Consider the following 12,397-nt stretch of genomic DNA (forward strand, 5'->3'; position numbering starts at 1 on the left):
AGAATCCCAATGAAAAAAAAACTATAAAGCGCTTTAAGAGCCTGTTCACACAAAATGCGTCTTTGCATTTAAAATGCGAGACAAAGTGCTAATGAATGTTTTTTTTTTTAAATATTTATATTATATATAAAGACACATTTCTCATTTTTGTTTAAAGCTAAAATCAAAAAAATTAAAAACTACTAATTTGAAACGTCAAAACTGAGATAATATTGACAAAAAAGATATTACAAACACACACAACAATTATGAAACCTTTACATAACTTAAATTACATAAAAAATATACAAATAAAATCTAAATCAGAATATTAACAAAACAAATTAATTTGCTTGTTTTTTTACTCTCAGCTCTTTCTAAAGGAGAATGTGTATCAGTTATTGGAAAGTAAACGTGATCGTATGATTCATGTAGCTGCACTGACCCTTCAGCGTTATGTACGAATGTATTTTGTCCGGAAGAATTTCCTCAAGTTTCGTGCGGACATGACAAAGCTTCAGGCTCATGGCAAGGGCTACCTGGCCAGGTAAACGACCTACTGCTTCTAACTCTTGAATGCCATATCTTCTGCAAATACAACTACATATACTGTAAACTGTAAACTAAAAATACTGACTATGAATCCAGGTGTATTTATATAGTTAGGCGATTCAAACCCTGTGGGAAAATCTTGTTTGCACTAGCGTTTGAGTTTAGCTGCTTTCACAAGGTTTTTAGTTGGCCTAAGCATAGTTTAGGTGCTTGATCAACTGGTAAGGATTAAGCCAATCTGGTATACCTGATCATCTTGTTAGTGATGGTAGACCACCTTGATTAAACTTATGACAGCCTGGTTGAACTGGTTAACTTGATTTCATTTTCCAACCTTATAAGTAATTTTTTCCTGCAAGGACAATTATTTATGTAAAAAACAAGTCACAATGTCTTTGAAATGACTGAAACTCTGATTCTCACTGTGTTTATGGTTTATAGGCAGCGGTTTCTGCGAATGCGTATACACCTGATCAAACACCGTGCAATGGTCCGACTTATTGTCAATCGCAAAAGATACATAAGGGTACGTTACCTAATAATGAACAGTTACTTTACTAGCTCTGTACTGAAATAAAAAATACGAAATTCAGGTGAGCTTAGACTCAGGTTTTTCACGTTTGCTGGCTCATTGTTTTGTTACAGGTCAACCTCTTTTTAGCGAGAAGAGCAGAGGAGGAGAGGAGAAGGATTGAGCAGGTAAAAGAACATTCTGTGCTCATTATTAAGTACCAGTTATGCTTATTTTATCACCCTAGTGTCTCTTTGCAGTATTAACCAATTTGTATTTTAAAATATGATACTTTTAAGCTGACAGAACTGAGTGTTCTTCAAATTGCAGTCTTTGAATACCCAGCCACTTAAACATTTTCCACTTTTCCTGAAGAGTTATTGTAATGTGTTTTCGCTATAGGAGCGAATAAGCAGGGAGGTGGTAAATGTGACTCAGCTGGTGATTCCTGCAGAGCTGGGAGGACTGTTACAGGCCACAGCAGGTTATTCACAGTTTTCCAGTTCGTGAAAAGCTCCTTTCCTTATTGCTAATGTTTTTTTGCTAAGGCAAGCAAAAAATATAATTATTGCTCAAGCTATGTTCAAAACCTTCAAACGGTGACATATACCATCATTTTCGTCAAACTAATAAAAAATACAAAAAAGAACCAACAAAATCCGAATTATAATAAAAACACAAATGACAAGAATACAGTCTAATTCAAACTAATACTAATAAAAACTATTATAGCACATCACTATGTTTCTATATCTTATGCACACATTTGTGTAGTAATAACTTAATAAATTCATTGTTTTATCTACTTGCTCTGAAACAAAAGTAATTTATCATATATGACTATATATGAGTGACTTCTCCTAGTTATTGTTTTTCTTCTTTTGTGATGTTTAGTGCCAGTTTACCAGGAAATTATGATTTTGTTCTCCTTGACTTGGAAACTGTGCTTTATTCAAACATTTTATGTGATACTTTTGTTATGTAATATTTTGCTTTTGTGAAGCTGCTTTGGAACAATAGCCATTGTAAAAAGCGCTATACAAATAAACTTGAATTGAATTGAATTGAATTGATACTCCAGTTTTGTGCATATGTTTAATTAAAACTAATACTACTAATATTAAAATAGCACCTAAATAGCATCTTGCACTAACCTACATACCTTCTATTATAATCAATAAACCTTTCAAATTTATGATGTTCAGCTTTGTCCCACTGCGTCACAGTCCTCATTGTTTATGGGGAAATCACTTTAGAAAGTTAAATATGATACACCAACATCTTGCAAAACGAAGAAGTAATAACCCTAAATTATATTAAACCTATGTGTTTACATGTTTTTCTGCTTAGCTGGTAGGGAGCGTCATTCAGACTGCTTGGCTCTGGTTCAGGCTCCAAGAATACAAACAGATCCCCAGCTCACTCTTCCACTGGACATCAACAACCATTTGATGACCAAATATATACGCACACATTTCAGGGTGAGTGTCCTACCCGTTAACACATCCATAATACTCACAGTTCACTCACATTAAGGACATAATGCAGTATATTTTGTCTTGTGTGTAGGAATTGCTGTTTGGAATGCTAACAGCACCACTCGAGAACTCACTGACCCGACTAGAAGATGATCTGAAACAGGATGCTCTTGATGTGTTTATACTGGTATGATAAAGATATTTGTAAGATTGGTAACCCTAAACCCAGTCTCATTTTCAGCGCTTCATAACTCTCTTGAAGTTTTGTTGTTGAATTTTCATATCTCTATTTAATAGATTTTGCGTTTTATGGGAGATCCAAACCTGAATGGAGCTCAAGAAAACCTGTTTGGAAATTACATCATTCAGAGAGGCCTTGCCACTCCACCAATCAGAGATGAGATCTTAGCGCAGATAGCCAATCAGGTGTGGCGGAATGAAAACACCAGAAATGCAGAGAGAGGATGGTTGCTGATGGCCGCCTGTTTAAGTTCCTTTGCCCCATCTGAGAAGATGGAGAAATATCTGCTAAAGTGAGTGAATACGTACAGTAACATACACTACTATTTAAAAGTTTGGGGTTGGTAACATTTTTACAGGTTTTCAAAGGAAGTCTATCATTCTTGTTATGAGTGCATTTATTTGATGAAAAATACAATAAAAAAGTATTCTATTGCAAAATATTATTGCAAGTTTGTTTGATAAACAAAAAGATCATAAGAAGAGTTTTTTATAGTAAAGACTTAACGATTGTTACACTGTTACTTTTGACCAATTCAGTGTGTCCTTGCTAAATAATTTAATAAGTATTTATTTTACATACATTTATTACTCTTTTAAAAAAAATTGTCTATTGCACACAATTTCAGTGCCTGTTCTAATGTGAGATTTTGACAAAGCGGTTAATGAACTGTCTCTCTATCTCTTCCAGATTTGTGTCAGACTATGCTCTGAATGGCTTTAAGGCATTGTGCCAACACAAACTCATCCAAGCCATGCAGAAATCCAACCAAGTCCCTGAAGCATCTCGAACATACCCTCTATCCCTGCTAGAGTGGACTGCCACCCGCAAAAAAGCACACATGGTGCTCCAGGTGCACTGTTTTGATGGTAAGATCCTGCTCATTTGCTCTTATGTGTATAACAAAATAAAGAGAATAAATGTGTGTCATGGCCGTTAAAGAAAATGGTTAAAGACATTGCAGTAACACCTTACAATAAGATGCATTAAATGGCATTTGTTAACAACATTAGTTAACATGAACTAAGGAATGAACAATGCTTCTACAGCATTTATTAATCTTAGTTGATGCCAATTTTAGCATTTACTAATGCATTATTGAAATCATAAGTTGTGTTTGTTAACATTAGTTAATGCACTGTGAGCTAACATGAACTAACAAAGGAATGCCTGTATTTTTATCAGCTAATGTTAATAAGGATGAACAAATGAATTGTTCATTGTTTGTTAATGTTAGTTAAAACATTAACTAACGTTAACAAATGACCTTATTGATCTTATGATCTTATTGTAAAGTGTTACCGAAATTGTTAACCCAAAAAGTACAATGAGTAAATTTGCACCAAAAAATAAATAAATAGATTTAAACAAATTATTTTTTTAACAAACGAAGAAAATGCATTTTAAATTACTGATTATTTTTGGTTGTCGTTGTCTTTTCCTTTTCAGACAGAAAGAGTGAAAAAATTCCTACCTTAAAATTTAAAAAACAACTTTAAAATAAGTGCATAAAACAGCATAAAAACAGTAGTCAGTATGAGCCTTGATTCTTGTCGACTGGTTTATAAAACGTCTGTTTTAAAACATTGTGCAACATAGAGCCCAGTGTTCTTAATGAGATGCTGCCCCCACCCCCACTCTTTCTCCTCAATTTCCTTTCCCTCTCTTCTGTCTGTGTCAAATAATGCATGTTATTATCAGGTCAGAATGCAAATCAGGACTGGTGTCATCTGTCCATTCTTTCTTCTCATCTCTTTAATCTCTTCTTCTGTCATTCCCTATATCTTTCTTTCAGCCTCTCCTCTTTCATCTAATCTCGCTCGCTCTCTCTGTCTCTCTGCTTTATTTCACTCCTCTTCTCATCCAGTTACACTGTCTCTCTGTCCTCGCTTGTTTGGACTGGAGCAGATTAGTCGATATATGATAGTGTGTGTGTATGTGTGTGTGTGTGTGTGTGTGTGTGTGTGTGTGTGTGTGTGTGTGTGTGTGTGTGTGTGTGTGTGTGTGCTGGTACAGATAAGACAGTCAGTCAGCATTATCTTGACTACTGTTTCCATCCGTCAACTCTCTCACAATTATGTAACCATTAGCTAAAGATATTGACCTCTTATTGGAGATTTTCCCCCAGTGTGTTGATCATGAAATGTTAAATAAAAACCTTTCTTCACTCACACTTACGTATGCTTTCTATGGCTTGGTATATACGATAAAGAGCAAAATGTCCACAAGCAGACCGATGGGTTTTTGTAACAAATATATTTTTAGTTTAAGAATTATAACATAAATAACTGATGTTATTTTCAATGAGAACAAACAGTTATGGCTTTTTAGCTGACCATATAACACGACATATGATGCTACTAACGTCACATGCTGTACATCAAAACAGAAGTCAGCCAAGAAGCCGGATCTCGGCTCTCAGTTAGTCAGTCAGTTATTTATGTTATTCATTTATATTTTTGTTACAAAAACCCTTGATCTGCTTCAGAGGACACTTGATAACCCACCGAAGGCGTATAGGTTCGATTTGTGACGCAGTACTTGCAGATATATCTGGAGCTTCAAAATAACGGCCACCATCCACCAGCATTAACTAGCTTGGAAGAGTCAGAATTAAAAAAAAAAAAAAAAAAAAAAGTCTTATACACCTAGGAAGAACTATTCTTAAGTGTTTTTTGATTATTTCTTTGTAGGTGTGTCTTTCCTGTGTCCTGTCCATTCCTGGACCAATGGAGAAGGCATTGCAGGAGACGTTCTACAGCACAGGTGATTTTTTTTCCCCACAAAATTAGCAGATTTTTCTGAAAATACAACATCTTAAGGCTGGAATGTGCCACACCGTTTTTACACAGATTTTCACCCCAGTTTGCAGTCTGGATGAGTTAAGCAAGTCTTTAAGGGCTTGCGTTTCAAATTGTCCTGTTTTAGAAGTTGTGTAGCATGTTCTAGCCTTTAGAATCAGTAACGTTATCGGTTATCCTGCAGGGGCGTGTCCTCTGAGAGTCTATGGGGTTGGTCGGTTCTGATGAAGGAGCCGGCGCAGTGGGTGGAGTTGGAGGGTCATGATTACGTTCTAGATCTGGTGTGTGACCTGGAGCTGCTGGCAGACTTTCCCAAACAGAAAACATACTTTATCATCTCTACCGAAGACCCCAGCAAGGCACGACCTAACGCGAGCATGTACGCAGAATATTATTATCAGGCATGTTTACATTTTAGTGCTTTCTTGTCATGACATTTAATACATGTGTTTATACGCAGAAGTCTCTTTGGCAGTGGATTTGACGAGGATGAGGATGGACCGCTCTCGTACGCCAACCGAACGAGCGCCATTGCAACCAACAGCTTACCAATTTCTGAAGGCCACTACAATCTGGGTAGCCTTTTGCCACCTTTTAAAGGAAGCACAACATACATCAGTACCTAAGTGAAAGGACATAAAGTCATTGACCCTTCCTAATCTGATTGGCCAGCGAATGTTATTGCACTGATAGGCCTATTGGCCTGCTAGAGAATAACCGAGCATAACCTCAAGAAACACTAAACTACAGCCCTTGCTTTAATCAGTAGTAACAGATCTACAGCCCTGCATGTAAAGTAGAATCAGATACACACAGAATGGCTAGATTACATACAGCTAAAAAAACCTGATGGTGTTCTTGTAACCTTTCTATGTGCATGTCCTAAGGATGGGTAACATTATACAGGTTTGCAGAGGTGAATGCATAGGTCATTGACCAATATTAACATTTTTGGGGCAGTAGTTTGTTCTACTTGTGTACCTGTCTTCACTTGGTTTGATGAGATTTTGAGGTTAACTAACAAAGTGTCCTTTCTTTTTTTGACTATCATTTTCCTCTAACCTTTAGAATTTGTTGGTAGAATAGAATGCTCGAAAGAAATATTAATAATTTGTAATATTATGAATGTCTTTACTGTGCCTTTGATCAGTTTAAAGTGTTTGCTGTGCTGATACTTTTAAACAGTAGTTTATCTTTTGGGATTTATTTGCTTCTTAAAGGAATAGTTCAACCAAAAATGAAAATTTGACGTTCATCTACCCCCAGGGCATACAAAATAGTAGTAGAACACAAACAGTTTTAACTCAAACTGTTGCGGTCCATCAGTCATACAATGCAAGTCAACGGACACACAATCTTTGAGTTTAAAAAAAAGAACATGAACTGCTGTTCATGACGATACATTGATGTCCTAAGAAACAAAATTGGTTTGTCCTAGAAACCGAACAGTATTTGTTTAATTTTTTGCCTCTGATACACCACCATGTCTGTGTGACACTTAACATGCAGTGGCAAATAGATCTACATATACATCTGTATATATATATATGCCTAAGAGCGTTAAACATCATATAGACATTGTGGTGAGCTATCCCTTTAAGTAAATTGGTCATGTTTAAAGTTTATTTAAATAATTTTACTAAAACGTTTTTACAATTAAATGTGTGAATTTGTGTGCACATTCCCACTCATTAATTTTTCTCTTTCTTTCTCTCTCTCTCTTCTGTCTCTTTCTGCCTTTGTCAGACTCAGAACCACCCTATGATGGCACTCAGAGAGGCATGGACCGGTATTTGGACAGCCTGTTTGACCCAGTTCTGTCTGATGGAACTGGGGTACGGTGTCACCTGATTACCTCACACACACAAATGTGAATAAGAGAGAGTGAGAGTATGGAAGATTGCTTTACAGTCTTACTTTAAATCGCTAATTTATGTGAATGTTGATTGTGTGTGTATTTGGCCTGGCTTCCTATTATCATTTTACACACAGCACTACGAAATTAGTAAGGAAATGAGGCTGTAATTATTTAATGAGGCTTATCCCACACACAAAGAGAGGCATAGAACTGTAAACATCACATGTCAATTAGATTTCTCTAATATCTGTTATAGAAACAGATTACAAAAAGTTTAATATGTGTGAAAGCATGATCTGATTCACTCCTCTCTATGGCTGGAGCCACAATACCTTGCATTATATCATGCATTAAAGGTGTTTTTTTAGTACATTTAAGCATGTGGTCTGTAACTAACTGGATTATTCTTTTTCATTCAGGACCTTGATGCATCGGCTTTGTCCGGGAGGATGAAGGGAGGAGGAGGTGTAGGTGGTGATGAAGCACAGTCTCCTGCTAGGGACACTATCTCAGCTGCACTTAAGCCTGGAGGTTCACACACTCATTTAATGCTCTCTGCTGAAAAGTACAGCTTAAACAAGCAGGAATGTCTTTGCTTATTGGTTTTGGTGCTGAACTACTAGAACATTTGTCTGAATTTAGTAAACTTAAGAAGCCTGGTAGGAACACCTGATGACCAGCCATACTGATGTTTTAAGCTGGACTTCAATTATAAATGTTCGCAGACGTATATTAAGGGTGTGATGGTTGTGTGTGTGTAATATTTTTCTGCTCTCTGTATTCTGTAGCAGTGAGAGTTCTGCCACCCATACCAGGTGCTTCAGAAATGCCCAGTATGCCAGCAGGACCCCCAGTGCCAGGTATTTCTAATTAAAATACCTTCAGCTTTACAGGGATTGAAATGAATTGATGGACAAGTATTCATTATTATGTCTTTAATTCTGCCTGTCAGACCAGCAGCAAACAGTCCTGGCCCAACAGCAGCAAACCATTATCAACCAGCAAGCTGTCATTATGGTAATAAAGTCTTTATTTAATTGCTTTATAACCAAACAGCTTTATTTTATTTAGTCTAGTCTAGATTAGTTTAGTTCTATTGCTGTTTATTAAATATAAAACCATAAATTATTTTAGTACTTAAATTAAAGTGAAGTGACATGATCATTAATTGTTCATTACTTGATCATAATCTTTGATTGAAAGATTCAAATATTACAAAAAAAAAAGTTTTATTACTTTCATTTAAACAAGTTACCAAAAACTGAAGTATTAAACCAAAACTAAAGACATCTAAAATAAGACAAATAATACAATATGCTTAAGAAGAAATACATGTATTATAAAAATGACACAAACACACTATATAGTTATGAATGTAACAAAATAGAAAAATCTAAGAAATATAGATTTTTCTTGACATCCTCAGGCTCAGCAGATGACCATGCAGGCGATGGCTATGGTGACCAGTCCAGTGTCCAGTCCACCAATGTCTCCTCTCACCAGCCCCCCAACCAGCCCTCCACCCACTCCCTACAACACTCTGCCGCCCAGCCCATACCCCGCCGTCCCTCCCAGCCCCTACGCTAATATACCTCCCAGTCCTTACGCCCCACCTCCCCTGTCCATGTACACGGCCCCCCCGGTGATCCCTCAACCTGACCCCACCATCCCCTCTACTTCGATCAACACCACCCCCAGCACCTCAGAGGAGCAACAGGAGCCCAAAGAGAAGAAGAGCCCAACACCACAGCCACGGAGCACCACCACCACAAAGGTGCCCTAGTATTAATATAATCTAATAATTCACACTATAAGCAATATTTTGAAACTTTTCACAAATTGCTTATGGTGTTTCTGAAGGACTGTGATACTGAAGATAAATTTCTTTTAAATTATATTAATTATTATATTACTTTAAATTAAATTTAATAAAATAGCTGTTTTAATTAGCAAAAACTTTTCACAATTTTACTCTGTTGTACTAGATTTTAGATCAGATAAATGCAGCATTGGTGAGCGTGAGAGATTTTGAAAAAAATATTACATACAATTTTTTTTTTCCGTAGAATACTTGCAATGGTGTAAAATCACTTTATGCAATTAAATGTTGTTTGTTGTGTTGTATTTTACAAGGCTGAAGAATTAGTTTGCTTTTATTGATTCTTATAATTATTACATATAATTATTAACTATTAAATATACATTTTCATATTAGTCTGCAACTAAAATGCTTCTAATTACATTTTGATTGTCTATAGTTAATTTGTATTCACTTATATTTATTCAGTCTGTGTAACTGTTTACTGCTGAGTATGTTTTAATATAAAAACAGCATATTTTTTGCTTTGATTTCAGGCTGTTTCATCTAATGGGACATTAGGGAAGAAACAAGCCCCCGCTGCACCCATTAAACTTGACAGCAGGCCTGCCAAAAGACATGGTGTGTCTACAATCACTTATCTGTGTGTTCAAAACTAATTATGTCCAACAATTGAAACATATGCATTTTATGTAACTTCTGCATATTCCAAACCTTTATTTCTATCTCTCTCAGCTCCTGTCGCCATCACGGGTCCCATGCGTTCAGCTCCGGCTCCGGGCACGGAGGTGGTTAAATATTCAGTCTCTAACTCCGAGCACATCGTTCCCAGCCACAACATTAAAGATATCATTAAGCAATATCAAACACCGCCCCCAGAACCTGTGCCGCAGATACACAGGTGTGTTATCTATGTGTTTGCCCCGATGCTTCATACAATCCGATAATTTTATTTCTATTACTGTTAACTCCAGTGACTTGTGTCTGATGACAGGCGAGAAGGTAAGGGTTTTGTGAAGAAGATGAACCCACATGATGAGGCAATGCAGATCCTAAAAACACAGAAGGACAATCCACCTCCTCCACAGGTATGTCTACCTCTATCACGGCTGGACTAACCAGTTAAACCCTTTTTGAGCCATTAAACATTGAATAATTATTATAATAAAGTTGTACTCCACAAGGGGGCGCTTGGTCAAACTCTCCATAGAGCAGCATTTTAAATCTCAGCATGTTTTTATCATGTTTAAAATGAGCTATTATTTGTTTAAATATATTAATTACAAGAATTTAAAGGAATAGTTCACCCAAAAAATGAAAATTCTGTCATTATTTGCTCACCCTCAAGTAGTTTCAGACTTGTTTGAATTTCTTTGTTCTGATGAACACAAAGAAAGAAATTTTGAAAAAAAATGATAACCAGACTGTTTTGGGTCGCCATTGACCATATTCTTTTCCTACTTTGGAAATACTCAAGGGCAAGTAAATAATGACAGAATTTTCATTTTTGGGTGAACTATTCCTTTAATGTCAACATTAAAATAAAAAATTGGCCTTCATACGCATTCCTGCTTGTATTGTGTACAAATTTATTGTCTTCGAAAACCTTAAGTATTTTATCTCGCTATGTGTGTAATAACTGTTTGTGCAGAGAAAGGCTCCTGCTCCAGCTGCTGTGCCCAGAGATGGAGGCCTCAAACCAACTAAAAGCAGCAAGAAGAAAGCACCAGAGCCACCTCTAACTTTACCACCACCAGGTAAACAACACACAGAACTTACATAAACACCATGGCATTATCATGGCAATTTTTTTATTTAAGATTACCATGGTATTCTGTGTACCGGTACATGTACCAGTCATTATTGATCAGAGTAACACAGCCCTGCATAAGATTAATGCATAAGAAATAACTTATATACATATAAATCATGCAGACTACAAACCTTTAGACGGCAGAACACATATATAATGTGTTTGTCCTCAATTATCTTTCTTTCTCCATCTCTCTCACACACACCAGTGCCCAGAGATCTTCCAGTGGAATCTGAGAGCATCCAAACACAGCTGCACAGGAGCAGCACAGAGGAGCATTACACCTACACTAACGTTCCCTGGAAGATATATCTCAGGAAGGAGGTGTGTGTTCAGTCTTTCATTTGTTTATAAGCGTGTGCTTCATCATGAAGACAGCAAAGGGTAAGAACTAAGCCTGGTGTACAAATTGCCGTAGGTCTTCTATCCTAAAGACACTTGGAATCATCCTCTAGTGCTGGACCTCATATTCAAACAGGTGAGCGATACACAATAAAACAAAATTGAATTTATATAAATACAATACGGAAATATTGTTTTTATTATAATGTAAATAAATAATTAATTTTATGATTATACTATTTTTGAAAGACGTTTCTCATGTTCAAAATACAAAAAACACTGCTATAGTGTGAAATATTATTGCAACTATTTTATATTTTATATTTTATATTTATGTTCCTGAATTTTCAGCATCATTACTCTAGACTTCAGTGTCATGTGGACCTTCAGAAATCATTCTAATATGCATAATAATGCTGAAAATAGTTGTGCTGGGTTTTTTTTCAGGATTATTTGATTAAAAGAATGTAAAAAAAAAAAAAAAAAACAATGTTTATTTGAATTAGAAATATTACAGATTTCTTTACTCTCATTTTTGACATTGTATGGGTTCTTGGCAAATAAAAGTATTAATTGGACTAATACTAACTACTAATGAACTTTTTTTTTAATATGGTGCTGTTTTGTAAATACGTTGCTTTTACCTTTCATTTTGTCATTTATTTCTTATCTTTAAATTGTGTTTTTTAGATTGTTAATGACACATTTACAGAAGCCTGTGTTCGCATTACTAAAGAGGAGAGGCAGAAAATGCAAACCTTGTTTGGTGAGGAAGGAATTAATTTCACTAAATTTCGGTTCTAAATGAAATTATTTTCCAAGACAGCTTGTTCAGTTTACCATTTATGATGACTACAGTGATCATGTGTTTGTTTCATAGCACAATATGGCATCGAGCCGAACACAGATGTTCAGGATGAAAGTGTGAAGAAAGCTGTGATTACAGCTGCCAGGGAGTCATGGGAGATTTATTTTTCTCGCCTTTTTCCTGCCTCTGTGAGTT

The 12,397-nt window shown here is 36.0% G+C and overlaps 1 protein-coding gene across 1 annotated transcript in view; it reads left to right on the forward strand.

The window, feature by feature from the left end:
• Positions 1-12,397, forward strand: part of myo15ab (myosin XVAb) — a 35,518-nt gene that overhangs the window by 14,934 nt on the left and 8,187 nt on the right. The window contains 24 exon segments of the mRNA XM_043236243.1: positions 351-526; positions 973-1,057; positions 1,177-1,230; positions 1,445-1,526; positions 2,393-2,523; positions 2,612-2,707; positions 2,818-3,053; positions 3,452-3,630; positions 5,455-5,527; positions 5,747-5,941; positions 6,023-6,138; positions 7,309-7,397; positions 7,840-7,951; positions 8,209-8,280; positions 8,373-8,437; positions 8,847-9,194; positions 9,776-9,860; positions 9,975-10,123; positions 10,214-10,360; positions 10,897-10,996; positions 11,261-11,376; positions 11,471-11,530; positions 12,085-12,160; positions 12,275-12,390. Coding sequence (XP_043092178.1) covers positions 351-526; positions 973-1,057; positions 1,177-1,230; positions 1,445-1,526; positions 2,393-2,523; positions 2,612-2,707; positions 2,818-3,053; positions 3,452-3,630; positions 5,455-5,527; positions 5,747-5,941; positions 6,023-6,138; positions 7,309-7,397; positions 7,840-7,951; positions 8,209-8,280; positions 8,373-8,437; positions 8,847-9,194; positions 9,776-9,860; positions 9,975-10,123; positions 10,214-10,360; positions 10,897-10,996; positions 11,261-11,376; positions 11,471-11,530; positions 12,085-12,160; positions 12,275-12,390 — 2,958 coding nt within the window.

Source organism: Puntigrus tetrazona, chromosome 1 (assembly GCF_018831695.1).
Source record: "Puntigrus tetrazona isolate hp1 chromosome 1, ASM1883169v1, whole genome shotgun sequence".
Lineage (NCBI taxonomy): Eukaryota > Metazoa > Chordata > Actinopteri > Cypriniformes > Cyprinidae > Puntigrus > Puntigrus tetrazona.